Source organism: Bombus pascuorum, chromosome 13 (assembly GCF_905332965.1).
Source record: "Bombus pascuorum chromosome 13, iyBomPasc1.1, whole genome shotgun sequence".
Taxonomy (NCBI): domain Eukaryota; kingdom Metazoa; phylum Arthropoda; class Insecta; order Hymenoptera; family Apidae; genus Bombus; species Bombus pascuorum.
Window position 1 is genome coordinate 9060850 of NC_083500.1, and position 21641 is coordinate 9082490.

The window sequence follows — 21641 nt, forward strand, 5'->3', positions numbered from 1 at the left end:
AATATTCAAATATAGTATTTTCTCGATTTAATACAGTTACCTTAGTTACCAATTCCTCTAATTAATAAATAATCAGTTAATTATTAATATTATTTAGCGAATTAGTACAGTTTCAATAGTCGATGCAAAAGATTTATTTCTTCCAGGAAACTTAAAATTTATTTTACATTCTGTTCCATTAGTTGCAAGCGTATTATGCATATTACTTTTCAAATTTGTAATTTGCATCTTTTTCTTTCTCTTTCTTTATCAAGAATTCTTTATCAGGCGCCAATAACGTCCGAGTGACCTATAGCAAGTTTCGGCTATTTGCTGCTTCACCACGTTAAATAAATATATTCTCTACGTATCCTATTTTTCATTTCGCTATTTCGCAACATTTTTCTTCCCTTTCTTTGTTTTCTTTAAATGACCGCGGGCCTTCCGTGTTTCCATTAATAGAAGCAAAAAGGCATACGGTGCATCGCGAGACAGTGAAACCAATCGAAAACGCAGAGAGACAGGATCCTTGATCCTTCCGACTCGATGACGTCACGATCGCTCTCGACGACTCGCAATCGAATATTCATGAGTGTCGAGGAGACAAGCACAGGCCACGGAGTCGTGTTCGCGGCTGTTACGACAGAGATCTTAATGGCCCGAATCAGAATCGTAATGATAACAGCGTGCCTCTTTATCGCCCGACCCTTTCACCCGTCGCTTTCATTCTTCGATCGTACGAACAGCACGATTTTTCGTTCATCTTTCCTCATCATTCTCAAACATTTTTTCTTCTCTTTACTAGTCACAGTTTATATCCATCTAGGAGGAATTATTTTACTAGAAATGTCAACATTTTTTCCACTTGTTCTTAAACATTCTTTCCGCTTTTCGTTACTCGCCATTTATATCTATTTTTATACGTAGTTTTATATGTATTAATAGTCATATGTATTACGTATGTATGTGTATATGTAGAAAAAATTATTTTTCTAGGAATTATTATGCCGTTGATATTTTTGCAATTTCATTTGTATTTTATGTATTTATTTATCTTGTGAAATTGGCCAGCTAAAATTGAGATATTGAAACTCGTTCCGGCGAGAACTGTTTTCCTACGAATATCAACGATTTTCTTTTTCCAGTTTACACTGCAGCTTTTCCATCTAAAGAACAGAGACGTTGAAATTAAAGGAATAGAATTTTTACCTTTTTCTCTCTCCAGAAAAATAAATATAGCAAAGGGTTATTTCCTCACGAATCTCAAAACTTCTTCTTCAAATTGAAATTTCTGTATTTAGATGTTTGAATTTTATTGAAACATTGAATTCTTTTCTAATCTGAATTGGAATTGTTCAATAAGAATTGGCAAATCAGAGTCAAAGAATCGAAACTTTTATTTCTTTCTATCTCCACTATTGATATTTTGTAACGCGGCAATTTTTTTCCTTTCTTCCAATGCATTCGCGTTTGACAAGTGGAATAATTTATACCATACAATATTTTACGCCGCGTGATTTTCACGATATATAATTAATTCTCTGCATAGAATACATTTGAAACTTACGACTACGCTTCAAGCTCGTCGAAACTTCGTCACGAAAGATTTCCGAACGGGGAAAAATTATTCGATCCATTGCTCGGAATATTTTCATTCGAAATCGATTTGCAAAAATCTTAATCGTTCGTCATTTAAAATAATTATCATTTAAGTAATCGTTTAAAATAATTATCATTCGGGTAATCGTTTTAAAATAGCAATATCTTAATTGCTACGAAACAGAGGAATTTAAGAAACTACGAAGAGGAGAAAGAATCGTTGGTTGGCGAGAGGAACGGTCGAAATTCCTCGACGAAAGAGGCAGAGGCTAGTCGAATTCCGGCTCGTTTCGACGCAGCTGGTAAACAATTATAAACATGTGTCACAATGGAGACAATTGGTGCGCTCCCACGACCATTAGTCCCGTTTCCCGCGAGCTTAAGTTCCGCAAAAGAGAGCCTCTTTTCGCGTTGACTTTTTATTTAGTGAAATTTTTACTTTCATTCGTCCATTCAGGGACCAACCTTCGACTTTCACCGATTCTTTCTATTGCAACGGACTATTATAAGGTTCTACTTAACATTAAAATCAATCGAGTAAGTGGCAGATGAAATGAAGTTTATAAAATAAAAAATAGAAAAAAGACAGCATAATTTTACAAACCGGATTTTAGATTCGATAAAACCAACGAATATATATAATGTGTAGCATAAAATAGATGACTGTTACTCATATGGCAAACATTTAGCACGAAAATGATTAAAATTCACGGTGTATCAATTGCAAAATAAAGTTTCTCTTTTTTCATCATCGTATATCTTCCAATCCTTTTTATCCTTTACTATAGAACGTCATTCAATTACAAAAATTCCACTACCGTTTTATACCGAACTACACCAACAAGATTACAATTCGTCAGAGCAGGTGTATTTCTATCATTAACAATTGACGAAAAAGGACTTGTTCCCACTGTCGAAAAAACACTCAGTCCTAAAAGGATTAATTAAGTTGCACAATCGATACAAGGTTGCCTGATTAAGAATCACCTTCGCTTTTAATTATACGAATTATACGATTTGTTCGAAGATCAGTCGTAATTTAAGATTTAATGCCTGGTTGTCGAAATTGTTCCAAGGTAATGGCAACGTGATTTCGTTATTAATTCCCTGTGTTCCTTTTTTTTTTTTTTTTTTTTTCGCATGGCATAAGATGTAGTATAATATATATACACAAGGCAATCTCACGCTCTCGCAATTATATCTTTTCGCATTGTCTCGCGGTTGCTCGAGGTCGCCGTTCGTTGGAAGCTTCCGGTGCCCGCGACAGATTTTTCGGTTTTCCGGCGACGATTGTCTCCGCTCGTTCCCTCATTACATTTGTCTCGTTGCTCGGTTAAATACTTGATTACAGTTAGAATCGCGCCACACGTAAGCAACTTGGCCAATCTTTACGAAGTTTCTACCATCTTGGCAATCCCTGTTACGGTTGCTCAACGATAATCATCGTAAATTATCGTTGCTATATAAAATGATAACCATAATCGAATATCGTATTTTTCTTCGCTTTTTCTTTTTCAACTTACGTATTGGGTTGGCAACTAAGTGATTGCGGATTAGTTGCCAACTCAATAGAATATACAATGGACGACAAACACGATTTCTCGACGCAAGAATATATCAGAAAGGTAAAATTCAATCGTCGAATGTTTTTAGAATGGCAAGTTGCAGTTGGTTGAACGACCAGGAGAATTTGGAAGGAAATATTTTCGTACAGGTCTTTTGTCATTGTTCCTGATTAACTTTGAACATCTATCGAGTACCTACGAATGCATTTGTACGACTAACTGAGAGGATTCGTACAGAATTGATGGAATGCTTCTTCCGATTATGCACTTTCAAGTTTGAAAACTCGTGAAAGTCATTGTACACGGAAAGACAATGGTCGTTATGACGTCGTTTGATGATCCGTATCTTATGCACGCTGAGGGTCCATTGAAAAAATCGTACGTAGTGCTTTTAATTGGCTTCTGCGCAGAAAATCATCTGCTTTTGCAATCTTATTTAATATTTCTCCCATAAAAAAATATCTTCAGAAAATATTAACATATTCTATTCTTGTAACATGTTTCTCAACACGCAGTCGATGTTTCGTAGAATCGTTTTGCATAAACGACTACACGTTAATTGTGAAAAATACTTCTAACTTATCGTTGCATTCTTCGAGAATTTGGAGAAACAACGAATTTATAAGTGGAGATGGAAGTTGAGAGAAACGCCGCGAGTATTGGAGTGGTTCCGCGTATATATCGCGCTAAGGCGAAGAGAATAAATAAAAGAAGAACGCGGGTGCCTGGAGTTGAACGGAGAAAAAGGAGCGATTCGTTCGAACGGCTGGTGAATGAAATCGTAACAAAAGGGGGAGGCGCGCTGAAGAGGAGGAAAAGAAAAAGGAGGAAAAAGGAAGCGTTTTTCACGCGAGCAGGCGCCGAAACCATAATACCATTGAAGTTGTTGGTGGCATAGAATGCCTCGGGCCGCCTGACGTCATCCCTCATTAATGATCTCAGTGATGATGAAAACACGCGGCGAAATTAACGCTCGTTGTAAACAGTGCGACGCTTTTTCACGCGTACGCCTTTCGAACGAGCAACGAGTTACGATCGAAAGATCGATCTTTCACAATTTATTCTTAAACGTCTATACGTCTCGAATACACGGATAAAAATTCATTTCGAAGTTGCACAGTTTATTTAATTCGCTTTTACACTCAGAACTTTTGCAGTTTTTACAGCTCTTAAGCTGTTAGGTGATTCGAGACATAATTGAAAATTCAGTTTGAATTGTTGCGGTTCGCTCGGTTTATTTTTAGATTCAGAACTTTTACTTTCTGCAACTTTCATTTTCTTAGGTAGCTGTGCGATTCGAACTATAGATGAAAATTCATTTCGAACTTGTACAGTGCCATTAGCTCGCTTGTACGCTCGCTACTTTTACGGTTCGCCGTTAAACAGTTATGCAATTCGAAATGTAAATGAAAATAAAATAAATTGGAGAACGTAGAGTTTGGATTACGAAGTTTGCAACCGGACTGCAGATATCTATGCATATTTGTATTTTTACGGATACGATTAGAGTAATGCAGTTTAAGTAGAGATTCCTTTCATACGTTAGATACAACTAGTAGATTAAAAGTAGCAATTTTACTTGTTAGAATACGAATGAAAGCTATTGAAATTATATGGCAATCTAACGTTCGTGAAATTATAAAATTAATAGAATTAATCGACATTAAAATTATCAATGAAGAAACGAAGACTGTATATGTTTTGAATATTTTATACATCTTTACGTTCTGCATTGTGATTCAATTTTCTATTAATGTATAAACAGCAGTTAGGCTTATCTGGCATTCGAAACAAGATTTATCGATCTTAAGTTAGCGAAGGTCGCTTCTACATAAATCAACGGAATTACTTGGCTTTTGTCTGAAAGTTCAGCGAGTTTTGTCATCGAGAAATCGGGTTCGTAGCTCATTTCCGAAAATATATAGAAAAATAAGAAGGCAAGCAAACAGGCATGACGTAGAAGAAAGGAGCGGGCGGATAATAAATTGGCCGGGAGTGGTAGCGTGATTTTCGAAAAATGTTGATCGTCCTCGAAATTTGCCTCGTAAACAACTGCGAGATGAATCTGCATCCTGTATCGACGGCTAAATAGAATAAAAAGAGGAATATTGTTCTCGAGACGGCAGTAAAAAAGAAAAAAAAAAAAAAGAAGAGTTCTGAAAGAGGTAATGTATCTTGTTCCTAGTCGGCTGGATTGCTTTGCGTTTCTAAACTTAGCAGAGTCGGCTTTTATTCTCATTTCGCGTCACATTATCGTGTTCCATTCAGCGAGTATAAAGAGTCACCTCTCGACTTCTGCTTTGCGACGATCTCTCCTGTGTAAACGGAAAATTCTTCTGATAAATCCATCGCAGGAATTCTACTCCGTTCGAATGTAACATAGAAATGATTAATCATTCTTTTTTTTTTTCCATTCTTTTTTCTCTTATTTTGATCAAAATATTCTCTATGTATGCGAAGTTCAAGATCTTCGATACGTAAATGTTAAAGCTGTTTAAAGAAATGTTATTAACGACTCCAACATTTTTTGCTTATACTATGTACAGGTTAAAGATCTTATGCAATTTTCCGAGAAGCATATCATTTCAGCAACCTTAGTCTACATGCTACCGATGATCTCTTGATCCTTCTCTGTTAGAGTCTTCTTGTGCTGTACATGCAACCAGGTTAATATCATTCCGATATTTCTACGATACTTCTCTCTATCATTCCTCTCGCGCTAATGTGAAATTGAGCCAATTAGCCGTTTGAAAAAATGGAAGAAAAAAGGAACAGAAGACAGAACAAAAATAATAGGACTGGATAGCTACCGAGTTAATTCCTCCTAAGGAGAGAAAATGATCAAATCTTTCCAACAATTAACAATTAACCCGACAATTGCTTAATTTTAAGCAGTGATTGGTATCTAATTCTTCAGAAATCAACCGATATCTCATAGATACGTGCACCAAATTATTCATGGAGGCTAAACAATTATCTCAATCTTCATCGCCAACAAAATGATTAATCAAGGAGAGGAACGCATCATGTATTTAACATTCGGACTGGAAGTCTGGTACTAAAATTAATTTAATTAATGCAAGTAGAAGAAGTCGTTCGAATTGTTGATCCTCGTTGGCTCCAATATATAACGCGTAAAAATATAAAGAGCGGTCCAGGTACGTTTTTGACGTTCTTCCAGGTTTAATAGGTGGATAAGCAGCGATAGATCATGGTCGAATTGCAATGAAGCGGAACGACGTAGAAAAATGTCGCACTTGCTGCAGCTTTCCGCCGTATTGCGATATTCCGTGCGATAATTGCCGGTCGAAGGAGAACCTGCCGCCGTCCCCCGTCGACCGAGCAAAGCGAGAAAGACGATCGGGGCTCACGGTGCACGAGATCGCGTATGCAAATGATAATTATCGAGTTCAAGCACGCTGGAAAGATCAATTAATTGTGCCGCGAGGAGAACGTTACGTATAGTCGCCAAGAGAACCGATTCGACGTCTGTTTTCAAACGAAAAGAAATGTTGTATCACGTGGACGTTGACTAACCCTTTGTACTTAACTCGCGCCATTATATTTCACGATGCTGATTATACGACAATTGTTTCTCGTATATGCAGTTTTCTTTTTTTTTCTTTTTGATGAGAGACGAGTAAAGCAGAAAGGATACCGTAGAGATAAATCTATGGAAAACGTTGATTTTTAGTACGAGAATAAACGTACGACGTATGAAATATGTTCGTGAAATAAAATATGACAATTGTTCCGTATAGAGTTTACTTTGATGAAAGATGGCAAAGATAAGGACACCGTGGAAATGAATTTACAGGGAAGGTTGATTTTTGTTAGGAAAATAAATTTGCACAGTTATCGTATTGATCTTTAGGAGAATGATTTTTCGAAATGCCAAAGACTAATATAGCTCTCTCGTGGATTTTTTCTTATTTGTATGAGGTTCAGCATCTAGTGTAGCATTCAAGCTATACATGAATTCTAGAAGCTTAACCCCGCTGTTGAAAAACCAATGGAAGGTATAGTTGAAGGTACAGCGTTTCAATGTAACGAATAATTTATCAAGATGATTAATATATTCAAACCAATTATAGGATTACTACTATGAACAATTTTGTCGTATTAATCAAGCGAACAGAGAGGCTTGATGGATTGACATATTATTCGCGTGATAATATAAATTGACTTTTAAAAAAGGAGTAAAAAGAGATCTACAAGTACAAGAGTAATGGGTCTAAAAATCAAAGTTGTAATACATCTCTATATATAGCGCACACCTATATCACGTTATTATAACGTCGCAGCTCGTGATAGTGTTAACGTGATTCATAACCATCGAATATCATCTGCAAGCAAAATGCAAAAAAAAAAAAAGACATTTCGTATGCACCAATCAGGCGAGGGAAAAAACCGCATACATATACATCGTTAGTTGCCGACTGACTACCTTTCCTTCTCAATAAATAGCTCTTAGACGCGCGCAATCGAAATGCAAATAGGAACGGAATTGAATTTCTGTATGCAGAATCTATAACACCTTAAAGGCCCGTGTGTTCTTTGGTCACGGGTTAAAGTGTCGCGGCTGCATATGCACGAGCAATTACACGTGTATGAACCAGCCAATTACCAGTTAAACGCGACGGTAATAGCCAGGCGATAAAAATGTACGGAGAAACGTGATTTGCAAAAATTTCTGCACAGAGCGCTGACGCGATTTAACACTAAGATTAATTGGCTTCTCTTGCTCGTGTCATTGCTATTGATACCGTGCAGTTCTCTCTGTTAATTTGTTTCTCAAACGGATAGTACATGGACGATGAGAACTACGTAGGGAAAAAAATTATTTTCCTCGTGACGTGTAGCATGTTTCTCGTCAATGTTTCCAGTTTCAAGTATTGCAAGCTATGAATTTTTGATGTATTCGTAGCACAGGGAATTGGAATTTCCTGTCGAATTTATATTTATATTTTTATGTGACGTACAATGTATTTATTTTTAATGGAGCAAATTGAGAAGATTTCTATGATGCTCTAGGTTCGATTAATTTTATTTTAAGCTTCCTCTTGGTTATTTTGCTTTGGGAGAAATTTGGAACGAATTTGATAGGACATTGCGTGGTTGAAAATAATACTTATGTAAAAATACAAGAAATTAGCGTTGAGAGTCGGCTGAAAACTGGAAGGCAATTTGGTCGTCGGTTTGTCCTGCTCCAGTAATTGAATCTTATTTTTAAAGATGTCTGATGGCTAGGCAAGGTCGAACCGACGTGGGTTTTTCTCTTATTGGCAGGAAACAGATCAGATACGTAATTCATTACAGCTTCCTCCGTTTAATGCTCCTAATGCTTCCGCCAGCTTTTTACGCGCTCGCGATCCGACTTTCTTGGCCGTACTAAAATTCATCTTGGAGGAAAGACAGCCTCGTACGAAAGGAAGACGGAGAAAAGGAATTAACGAAGAAACGGAGAGGATCAGGAGAGCGCAATAAACCCCGTGGAACGCGTAATGCGTAATGAAAGTCAGAAATCGTTCGATCGTGGCGTGCAAAACCAAGTCGATGTTTGAAAAGAGGAAAAAAAAAAGGAAAAAGAGAAATGAAGAACCGCTCCGGATCTCATGATGAAACGATTTTAACGATCGGCTCGGGAGACGTAGCATTCGGTAAACTGTGTATTCAGTTAATTCTTCGACTTGCAAAGTTCTTTAACGATCGTCGTTGTTATTTGAAGATTCGCAAGATGCACCAGCTGTAACAGGAATCCTGACAGAGTGCAAGGTTATGCCATTTTGCTGTTATAAATGAACTTACGAAATGAAATCATTCGTTCCTCTGTTACCTGTGTAACAAAGTTCAACAAAGAAAGTCGAGTTCACCAGAGTTTGGCTTCTAAAAACACAGCTCTAATTAAATTTACATACGGAGAACAAAATCCAAAAGTCTCTTTACACAAAGGTACCGATATATTTTTATTAATTACTACATTACATATTAATCCTCAAATAACATCGTCTGTTAGTATGTGACTCGCGACTGTTTCTAAACACTTTCGTTATCCAAAGTCAATTTAACTTACGATACTCCGTGTAACTTAATTCTGTAGTAGTACAATTTAATCTGTATCCCAGATTTTACACGAAGAAAATTGTCAGAAGATACGAATCGAAACTGAACAGCCCCAAACTAAAGAACCTAACTGACGTATAAATTGACCCAACGATACTAACGAAAGATTGGAAACCTCGTAACACTGGATATCCTCCTATTGATCCCCGCAACGATCTGCAAACGAAAGATTAATCAAAATAATGATAAGAAGCATCGCTCTTCGGCTTGGCAAACGTCTAAATGCTTGAATTTCCATTTGATTCGCCCTCGACCACGCATGTCGAGGAAAAGAAACGCGTAATAAGAAACACCACTCTGAAACTCGAAACTTTCTTCTCGCGATCACGTCGATTTGAAGACCACCGGTAGCAGGCAGGAAGAAAAATGTTAATAGAAGACGAGGAGAAGAGAAGCGATGGAACGAGGAGAAACAGAGCTCGATCGAACAACGCACGCACACACCGAGCGGATGCACCTGTACTCGCCGTGTGGCTCGGTCTCGATATTGAGAACTTGCCTTTAATGACAGCTACTCGTAATGCAGGATCACTCGTCCTTGCAACCTGCCAGGATCCTTGCCCCTCGCACCAGCCGCCGTTGCGTCAGTCTCGATCCGCGTGCCTCTTTCTCTGCGTGTTTGCTTGTAACCGGTGCAATTCCTCATATCTCGCGCCGTATACCTTCCATCAATTATCGTCCGGATTTTATCGTTGTCGATCGAACGTAACGTAGGTCTTTCCTGGTCTTTTTTCAATCGGAGAACGTAGTAGATTTAGGGACATTGTTTGCTTCCAGGTGAATTTTCAGATTATTACGTCCGTTCTCCTTTTTTCTTTTTTTATTTTGTTTTATTTTAATCGATGGTTGATAGGAGGAAATAGTTCGACGAGATGAGAGATGTTTTTTAGGAATTCATACAGAGGTAATGGGAGTTTGATGGTTGGATAATTTTTTGAAGATCGTTCAGTGATTGGATTATTTGATGTAAGATTTTGATATTACTTGATATTTGATGTTTCTTCAAATTAGAGAGATAATTTGGTAGGGATCGATCTTTCTTTGAAATTTATAGAAAGATAATGGGACTTCTTGTGATTGGATGTTATTCTGGTAATATCTGACTTTTCTTCGAATTAGAAGTATCTAGTTTAGTAATGTTGGATTTCTATGGAGATCGAGAAGTGACAGAGTTTTAATGATTAGATACCATCTTGAAAGTGATAATACAGTGATTTAGGTATTATTTTTGAAGGTTATATATAGCAGCTTGGTAATATTCGAGCTTCTTCTTCGAAAGCAGGGACCGTAAGGGAAAGATTGAAAATTCAGTTCGAGGATTTAATTATTCCGAGATTTAATAATTATCTTCCGAGCAAATATAATCTGAATAGCATGGGACTTTTAAATTCTTTGATATTAAGAATCGAAAGGTGAGTATCGTTATCAGGTGCAAATCATTGTATAATGATTAAACAAAATGAATTTCGATAATTCTAGATTAGTCGAAGAGTAATAATTGGAAGGAAAAGTTCTGGAGATCGTTTGAAACGATCGATTCCTTGTTTCTTATCGAAAACTTCTACAAATTGTAATTATCTCGTAACGATGATTGCTCTGGGAACTTTTACTTTTCTAAACTACAATTTCCTGGAACCAATCGTTAACATCGTACGAAACATTATTATGTGCTGTAACATGTGTGTTAACTTTCATTGAGATCACGTTACGTGGATTTATTATCTGTTATTTATCGATAATAGAAGAAAGTATCTTAACTGTGCATCTTCGTAACAGTAAAAAGAAAAGAAAAAAAAAAAAAAGAAAGAACGAAGGCAGATACTGCGGGCATTTCTGTAACGACATTTATTTCCGCGGCATCGCATAATGCCCTCTAATTATAATCTTTTTTATTCAAGATCACTCGTTACGATAAACGCAGGCAGAATTCCTTGAATTACGCTGTTATTAGCTGCATTGCGTTCACGCTGATACGTTAACATTTTATCATTTTTTCTGTCGTTGCCACTTAATGGACATATTATATCGTATTCATTGTCGCGATGAATGGCAGCAGAAATTTCTCTGATTCAATAACGCTCGCGAAACCACCGAACCAGTTTAATAACTAAATATCTATTCGTTGCGATAGTGACTTTCTAATCTGGTTAGTCACGATCATAAAACACGTATAACTCTAACGTTCGTGTTATATTTATACAGTCCTACGAGCAAAAGAAATTTTTCGCCAATTAATATTTCCACCTGATCGCGATGGTAATCGAATTTCACGCTGCATAATGTTTGTTTAATATAATTAACAAATACTTTAGATATTAATCTGTTTATTTCCTATCGACAATAAAATTCTTTGGAATATATCAAAGACCAAAGGGGCAATAAGTAGTCTTGAAAGATTAATTCATTTCCAGAGCATTCACTTCTTAGATTAAAAGATATTTGAACTTTGAAGCAATCAAGTTCTACTTTATTTCCCGAATAATGTTCAACGTAATTGACGAATATTTTGAACGTGGATATTAACACGTTCACGCCGGCGCGTTCCACCGATCGCTCACGCTCGAACCTGCCATCAGGCGGCGTGTACCACCGGTGGCTCATACCTGAATGTTCCATCAGACGGTGCGTGCCAGCAAGAATGTAGCTTGGTAACTCGAAAATATTATAGTTGTACATTTAAATAGTAGTATAATAGCTATCTATAAATAGTATGCGGCCGTCAAATAATAATCCATACGCAACGTCGACGTGAACGTGTCAATTCGCAATTAAAGTTAATACTTTTTAATAATGCTTAATATTGATCACAATGTTTTATTAACATATAATGGAGAAAGAAATAGCCTAAAGCAGCCTTAAAATTGTTTCAATTTTATGTTCTTATTTTAATATATCTTCACGATTATATCTATTATCGATTAACACAGAGATACAATTAAAAAATTCTCTAAATGAATCATACATAACAGACTTAATTGGTATCGTGTGACAAACATAAATTATTTATTTATGAGGGAACAGGTTAGACTTGCTCTTAAGAAACTAAATATATACTTGAAGCGTTTCTAACGAGATTTGCATCGTTGCTTGTTGAATACAGGTGACGAACAATATCGAGGCGCCGGGGGATCCAGCAGCGGAAGTCCTCCAGCGAGTCTGTTGGTGGTTCCTCAACCTTTGACCGTGAAACCATCTCATCCGTCGCATCTGAACCCCCATTTAGGTGGACCACACTCTCATCCGCCGAGAAAGTACCAATGCAAGATGTGTCCACAGGTAAGTAATCAGAAGTGTCCTCTTTTTCTTCCCATTTGAGCTTTCTATTGTAATTTTTTAATTCAGAGATTCGAATCTTTATTCTTACTATTTTTCTTTTTCCATTTTGTAACGTCGCATCGACGACACGGTCATTGGAGATATTGGATTTTTGATCTATATTATTTTACGGTTATATCATGTTTCTGCATTCGGGGATTTGACAATTTTATTGAGGTTCTACAAATTAGGGGAATAATATTTATCGATAGACAGTTTCAGGAAAACCCACGTAAAAAAATTAGTTTTAAGGAGAAGAACAGGTATAGTTTTTCAGGTACATAGAAGAGTTTTATCACAATGAGGAAGTTTCGCACTATTATTAAAGCTTATTTTTGATTTAGAACATAAGTGAAGATTTTTTAATACGCGAGTCAGATAACTTTGGTAATTGATAATAAACATTCGCGAAAATATAGTTTCTCGTCTTGCTAAAATCTCGAGTTCTACGTAAAATATCGCGAGAATTGCCTGGATGATAACCGTATTCCATAATTTTTATAATATTTCTATTGTATTGTATTCTATTCTACTATATCGTTCTATAATATTCTATTATAATAATTTACATTATAATATTTATAATAACAATTAAGGAAGTTTCCTACTCAGGTTTTATTTGTTTAATTACACCCCACCAATTATCGTTACAGGCATAAGCTACAGGTAAAATAACAGTTAATTCTATTTAATCCTTATCAAGGGAAAATGCATTAAAAAATGAATATATAGATGCAAGTACGGTTTCATTCTTTCGTCAGCTAACGAGTAATTTTATGGTGCTTCAACACTTTATGAGCTTCTCCTAGGTTTGGTTCGTATAGTAGTGATTTTTGCCGCAAGTTTGCGTTGTGTCTACTGCAATTGAACAAAGCCACGAGGGTTATTCGGCTCTCGCCACTGTTGTAAAACATCAGCTATTCTTCTGACAACCAGTTTCCACGGTTCTTGGTTGGAATACGCCGTAGAAACGCGAAAACAGACGCCCCTCCCCCCTTAGCCTTTCTCCTTTTTAATTTTCCCTCTTACTCTGTCAGTTGTTCCAGCGTAATTCCACGATTTTTTTTTCTCTTTCTGTGATCAGGAATTTCGTGCTTCCTACTTTGTCTTTCAAGTATTTGTTTCTCTAGTAAAATCGAAAAGCGAACGATTTCAAGGAAAATTCTTACAGGATTTCAGTTCTAAATGATTGATATTGCGAATACGGTTCTTTATATAAGGAAATTCTTCAAAGCTTTCTTATTATTTCTATAGCGCGGTTTTCTTTGACCAATTTAGCCTATTTCAGTTTCTATGTGTATCGTCCATTCGGTATGATGGTCAACTAGATTATAAATTTTCTCTTTGATGTGGTTTCATCACTTGAAGAAATATAATATTACATAAATATTATATATAATCAACAGTAGTTTGGAATAAATTCCCCTAAAGTCTGTAACTTTACCTTTATCGTATATTTGTTATCAAATTTTCTTGCAGTATAATCTCTCTTTATGCTCTAAGTCCTCATGGTAGATCTTCATAAATCCGCTATAGTAATCTTCTATGTAATTGCAAAAATGTAAAAATGCTTTTGCAAAGATGTTTCATCGCTTTCCTTTCCTAATCTTAATTTCCAAGAATACTTCAAATATTCCCTCGAGTCTCTCCATTTCTCCTAAAAAACAAGAAAAGAAGAAGACAAAAATGCATAAATTCCATCCTCTCTCTTTCTTCTCGAAGAAGCTTTCCTCGGGCCCGAACATTTTTCGTCTTGCACGTATCTCATCCGGACGTGTATCGATTTTATTTCTATTTGTGCCCCTCCTAGCCGGAGGTCTAGTACGTCCCCGAACGTCGGAGATCCTCAGGTTTAGGAAAAACGTTGCTCACGAATGTTTCTCGAAATGGAGCAGCACCGCCTGTCGAGAAGAGGATCTTGTCGTTTACATCGTGTCGTCGAAAAGCCAGGGATTTTGCTTAATCGCGAAAGCACACAAAAGCACAGCAGCTTGCCAGTGTTTGTAATTAGCCGCGTTAACGATTCGGGGAAATTAGACGGAAGAGGAAAAATTACGCGAACCAATCAAAGTTCCCTTTTCTTCGTACCTACGTACGGTTACTGCAGATAATTGGAAACATTTTTGTTTAACATCATTTAGAAGTTACATTTGCTCGCGATAGTATTGAGAAATTCATTTTTATTATTATTCCTTTGTGTATATTGTGATCTCATTTTACGGAATGAAGATTAGTACGCGATAAGTCTATTTGACGATTGAATTAAGTATCTCCGTTAATTGGTATAGTTAGTTATATGTTGTGTGAGAACGATTTGGATTATCATTGGATTATCACTGTGATAAATCACTTTCGCAATATTTCCCATATAACCGTGTTCGATTTCTTCCTATGGAAATTTATAAGATCGAAGTGGAGTTAAATGCAATTTAAAGTTAAGAACGCCGTGATCGTATATATAGGAGAGTGGAGAAGCAAAAGTGTCAGCCTTTTGGACGGTATCGTTCGTCCTGTTGCAATAGGTAATGAAAGGGTTGAAGGGTGATTTTCGGAAATTGAGCTGTCACCAACAATTTTCCACTACGTTTACGACCGGATTTCAAGTATCCAGGTACATCCATCCAAGAGTAGGTTCTCTATCTTTTCTTCTTGTGGGACTGTTTGCAGATTTAAAAAAATCTTGCAATCCTTTAAATGTTTACACGAGGAAGCTTATAAAACAAACGTGAATCGCACTTTCCCTTTCTCATCTTTGGTATTTTTTGCGTTTATCGTAATAAAACTATAGAAAGATGTCGGATCGTAAAAATTTGATGAGGATTTTGAAAATGCCTACTGACTCGTGTATCTTATTAATTCGATTAAAGAAGTACTTGTTCGGTGGGATTAATCTAATTTGAAATTCTTTCAAGATGATTAACGTAAGAAAGCTTCGATTAGTTTCGATTAATGGAAGAAAGCCTTATTCGTTTAATAACTCGGTACGAGGCTGTTTGAGAGAAAACTAGAATTTTCTTTGCTATATTTAGCAACTATCGTAGAATTTAGAAAGTTAGTTGAATCGGCGATGTCCAGCAAAACGAGGGATTTTTTGGAAGCATAAAATTAGCTCGCGAAACGTAATCGGAAGATGAAAATTATGCATAACGAAACTCGCAACGTCAGGTTTCTTAGAAACCTCGACGACTGTTTAAAGGAAGATGATATAAAAGCTACGTAGAAGTGGAAACGTTACGATAAGGAAGGTATAGAAGAGGCTCTCATAAGATTAAATAAGAGCAAAAATAATAGAAGAAGAGAATAAAAAATAATACGCTGGAAAATAGAAGAAACGCGTAGAAGCAAAAAGGAAGAGAAGAAGCTAAAGAGGAAATGAAAGTGTATGATGAACAAGGGTAAGACGAAGTATGCTCGAATTAAAATAACATTTGCTACCGCCTAATCTCCCAACATTGAAACGCCTGAAGAGAAGTTAATGATAAAAATGCACAGCGTAATAAAATCAAACAAAACAAAAAAAAAGTAAAATTCCAAAAGAAGAACATCCAAGAAAACGTATACGAGGGAAGAAATGATGCACGTTGCCCAAGGAAAAATCATCGATCTACAAGATAAATCGAGAGACTGAAACGCAGCGACGAATAAAGGACGACGATGAATCGGCTGGTAGAGGAAGAGACAAGGCGAAGAAGAGACAGAAACTAGAGAGAGAGACCGAAGGACGAGCGGCGCAACGTACCATAAGATGGATCGTTAAAATTTAATGATATTCACCGAACGTTTATAGAATAGGACAGATTATCATAGGCCGGAGGCCAGTGAAACACATCGTGCATGATCTGACACGTATATCTTGCCTGTTTCCGTTGAAAAACAACAATTATTGTCTGCCATTAAGCGAACAGGCACGAGAGAGAGTGCGCGATGGAAGAATGCATGGATTTCGCGGAATATCGTAACAAACAATAAATATCGTGGATATAAATTATATCGATCGATGGAATTGGACCATCGATTTTTCTCGTTTCAAAAGTGGCGGAGAATGAAAATCTGGAAACAGATACCGCCCTTTTTCCGGTTATTCTTTTACGAAACTTTATGTAAGCACATGATCTTAAATTTGAATATCGTAACGAAGAGATTTGGCGATTCTTTTGGCATCGAGCTCGGTTTTCGATCGTTTCGCTGTTTCTTTCAAGTTTTTTCCCCTAAAAGTCTGTATGCGTTCTTTCAATTTTGAATAATAACGAAGCACCAGAAAATTTTCTGCTATCAAATTTATATCTGAACGCGGTCACGTGTGTGAAAAATATAGTGCGACTTACGTAGTATAGTATACAAGCAGTGTGGTGTGATAAACGAGTAATATCTTGTGATATCTGTAAAAATGCAAAACGTACAGCGAAGAGTATTATAGAGCTACGGAACAAGGGCAGGTTTCAGGATGGAGATCTTAAGAAAGCCATAATTTCAATGCGTGAGGCATGGTTCAAGAATCACTTGATAGAAGCAAAGTGCAACCGCATTGTGTTTCGAACTTGTTCGATCGAAACACCTGAGAAAGTCACAGTGTGAAAGAACGTCGACGACATCGCAGTCTCGGGAAACGAGCGTTTAACTTCGATGCAACGATCATCTTCGGATTTTCATCGAGCGACCAAGCGTCTAATGGAACTTGTTGCAGAAACTTGCCGCAACGAAACGTCGAGATCTTCTTCGATGGAACTCCTGACAAATCTTCTAAAAAATTCTACTTCCAAAATCCACGAAAAACGTGCCGTATAAAATCCTCGACCGTCTCGTCGTCGTCATTTTAAATTCCTACAGAAGAAACCTGTACCTACAAGATCGCGACACTGCAAATTATAACATTCTGCTTGCCAAAACCACAAAGAGCACACCATCTGCAAACATCAACCACCTCGTTATCACTTTGAAATTTCAACAGAACTGCAAACCCCATCGATAACGACACCGTAAAAGCACATCGAAGCTACGCTCCCTTATCGTTTTGCCGTGCGTTGAAGAGAGCACAAGTGAAAGAAAAATGCCCAGGTACACGAATATACCGTTGCGCGAGATCTATGTAATTTGCCAGCCGACCCCCTCCCCTTTCTCTTTGCCGCTCTTGTTGCCTCCCTCTGCCCTCGCGTAGCCGGGAATCTGTAATTTTCGTCGATTTAATCCTCGGCGAGTCTCGCTCGCTATTTATTACACTGTAATATTGAAATAAGCGGCTGACGAATAAGCGGGTCGCCGTATCTCGCTCTCTCCACACGATCGGGTTTATGCGCGCGAGTAGCGCTCGTCTTATTTGCCGCGGCTGATAAGACCCAGAAAGCCATTAAAGCGTTGCCTTGATCGGCATTTAATGAAGAAAATCATAATAACGAAGCAGCTGCAACCCCCCACTCGCTAATCTCGCCGCCGCTTCCTCAATTATCGACGCCGACGACCACAGGATCGGGCCGTGACTAGTATCGAATTAAGGGTATCGAAGGCAGCTCGAAGAAGAGGCCCTTCTTCACCGAGAGACCGTGATGAACTGTGCTTCTTTGTCGCTGGAATCATCTTACGATAGAGTTCGATACTCTTCGTTTCGTAATTAATAGGTTAAGGCAGGGCGATACAAGTTAATATTAATCTTCAACGCCTGGTTCGAATGTTCTTTATTTCTTAATTAATGAGAAATTAGTGGAATTAGGAAAGCAATCGAATATATAGGACGATGGGGGGAGGGAGTTCAAAGAGGGCGAGATTCTTCATAAAGGACTCGCGTTAGGCTGTGTTTATTTATCGTTAAAAATGAATGGAAAATGATTTTATTGAGAAATGATTTTGCGATAGATCTTTCGATATTTTGTACTTTTCAATTCATGGTGTAAGATAAAATAACACTTGACACCTTAAAGAGAAATGTTTTATATTTTTTAGCCCATTGTACGCTAGAAAGATTGTAAGTTATGAAATCCTCTTGAAGCTACATAAACGAATAATTGTACTTCCTTGTGCGCTAAAGTGATTTTACGACAAAACGTTTTATGTTATTTTGTTATTTTTCTGTAATTAAGAGGATTACTTAATAGACAACATATTTAGAGAGAAATATTTTTCAGTTCAAATTGTAGGAATTAGGAGAGGTATTGAGCATATATTTGAGGGAAATTTAGAGAAAAAGGTTCTCCTAAGCGGGAACACATCATAAACCGTGTTTTCTCGTCGTTGGAACGGCAGGGTCGATTTTTCTTCATTACTGACTTTTTAAGGCAATTTTTAAATGGACGTAAGTGTTAATTTTAATCTGAAAATTTTAACGCCTCAAAGGCAGACATTCCTTGTTTGTCAACTTATAGGAAATTAGGAGAATTGAGAAACGAGGAAATCCTCTTATTTCTTCTTCTTGTCGAATTAAAGATATCCGAGGGAGAGATAAAGGGGAGGCTCTCTTCTTCGAGAACACGTGATAAATCGTGTCTCTTCGTCGCCGAAATGACTTTACGATAGAGTCAGATATTCTTTATTTCTTAATTAATAGGGTAATGTGGGCTTTGTTTCAGGTAATCTTAATCTTCAACGCTTGCAACTTCGTACAGAATAATCAAACTTGTATATTATGAGATACTGTTAGCCTTTAATTAATAGGGTAAGGTAAGGTTATTTCAGCTAATCTTAATCTTCAACACCTGCAACTTTGTACAGAATAATGAATCTCGTTGTATATTACGAGACACTATTAGTCTTGAACGTAATAACGAAAAAATATCGTGTACTTTAGATCCGACAAGAAAAGATAAAATCAAACAACATTTTTTCTCTCGTATTCTTCTCTCGTAATTAATTCAAGTATTAAAAATTATCGTGGAAAGTCAACATTGCTGAAGGACGGCCAATAAAATCGCGACATAACTCGATTAAAAAGTAAAGTGGAAAAACAGAAAAGGAAGCCACGTTAAACTTCAATCAGCCGATGAGATCGTTTAAAGAACGATAGCAGGAGTTTGATTATGGGGAAGAAGACGATTCAGCAAGTTTGTCATCGCGACAGACGGTCGCCAAGGAACGAACAGTTCCACCGCGGGGCGGAAAAAAGGAAACCGTGGACGAGCAATGCAGAGAGGAGTAAAGGGAAAAAGGAAAAGAGTCATAGAAGGCCGCCGCCATCGTTGAGGCGGTTCACTTTCGACGATAGTTAATAATTAGCGTTACGAGGAACGATATGTGACGGTGCGTCAGACGCTGCTCCACGTTCGTTACGTATTATTTTACAGCCGGACGATGATTCTTATTGTAATTAAGCTTCCAGCTAAAGAGAAGTCCGGCAGAATCGTAAATTTCGAGTTTATGGAGACGAAGAGCAGACGATGCGGTAATATTAATCACGCATCGGTCATCATACTTAGCATTCGCTGCATTGTTTCGTCAAGTATTTGCTTTTTTATTCTTTCAAAAGGAAAAAGTCAATTTGAAAGGGATATGAGGTTTTCTTTAGGTTTCTAATTCGATTTCGGTTCGGATAATGCACATACACATTGTAACAGTAGTCTATATCAGGTTGTGCCAAAAGTATTATAGGGAAACAATACTTTTGTTTTATAAGGAAATGATAGACGCACAGAGTTCATTGTTTTATATTATTTTATTGAATTACGTATTATCCATTTTATTCTGTTACTACAAACATTTGAAATTTTTCTGACAACCTAATGTATGGCAGAATATTAGAAAATGTTATACGTTATATTGTATATTATCATTATATATAGTAGAGTATTTGAGGCGAATTCCTTTTAAAGAAATTAAAATTGGAAAATATTAAAAATTGAAATTAGCCTGTTTACCGACTGTGATCGATTCGTCGTATCAAATAATAGCATCGAATCCTCGATCGGTATAGCGCTTTTTCAAAATTTCTAATTCGATCAAATCTTTTGAAAGTTCGATTTCGTGAAAGAAATTAAGGATAGTTGAGAGTAACACGATCGCTGATTGCGATCCATTTCTTATTCACCACTTATCACCATTTCTGAAACTCCCTTCTTCAACGTACCTTCTCTTGGCCCCCTATTTTTATGTTCGATATTTCATATACTTTAAATACTCAGTCGATAGCCTACAATACACTAAGTAACTCATTATTGTTTGAGAAATTTCCTCGAATCGTGTGACACACGTTTTATCGATAGCGCAAAGCCCAAGGAATTTTTCATATATTCTCATATCTGAACAAGGATCTAGGAACATATAGAAGATTTGAATTTTTTAGCCAAATTGCTGTGAGAAACAGAGCTTTTGACACGTCAAAATTTATGCTATATTTCCTGTGACGGAGGTGCGTTTACCTCAGTATGATTCGAGAGGCGAGCGAAGCCGAGCGAGGAATAAACTCGCGGCCGATATTATTCCGCGAATAATTTCCGCGGCGCGGTTAACTAGATCCGCGTTGCGGTTTCCCGTTGCGGGCCACTGTGGTGTTTCACGATCGATCGGCCGATCGATCGAGGCCTGGATGATGATGGTCTGCGAAAACGGAAAAGGAACAGAAGAAAATCGAGCGGTTTGATCGAAAAGGAGGGCAAAAACCGATCGAAGGAATCGATGGAAGCGGAAAAGAACGAGGACGTGGCGCGTCAAGGTTGCACCCTTGAATTGTGAATCGAGAGGTCGATGAATGGGGGATCGCGGTATAGATGTCGAAGGGAAAGTGAATCGAAAAGGAAGGACTGATTCTCGAGGAAATTGTGATAAGTTACGGAGGAAAGGAAAAACGAACGGGAAGCGGAGTAAAATTGGAAAAAGTGGAAGCAAGTTTTTAGGAAGCACTTGAGGATGAGAAAAGGAAGATACCTTTAAGAAGTAACGAAGAAATAGTTCAAGAAATAATGAGTGATTTTGGCTTTTCAAATTCTCTGAAACTGAAATGTTTCAAAAGTATCATATCGGTTTGTAATGGCAAAATAAGCGACCAAAGAAACAATTGATAATTAACGACAGGGTCTGAAACGCATCAGTCTTCGTAAACGCGAGACTCGAGGAGTCTCAGAACTTTTTAGCCTGAAATAA

The 21641-nt window shown here is 37.2% G+C and overlaps 1 protein-coding gene across 3 annotated transcripts in view; it reads left to right on the plus strand.

Annotated features, from left to right (window-relative positions):
- Positions 1–21641, plus strand: part of LOC132913716 (zinc finger protein rotund-like) — a 244776-nt gene that overhangs the window by 141783 nt on the left and 81352 nt on the right. For all 3 annotated transcript variants that reach the window (XM_060972242.1, XM_060972241.1, XM_060972240.1), the window contains exon 5: positions 12367–12542. In XM_060972242.1, the coding sequence (XP_060828225.1) occupies positions 12367–12542 (176 nt within the window). The remainder of the gene's footprint in view (positions 1–12366; positions 12543–21641) is intronic.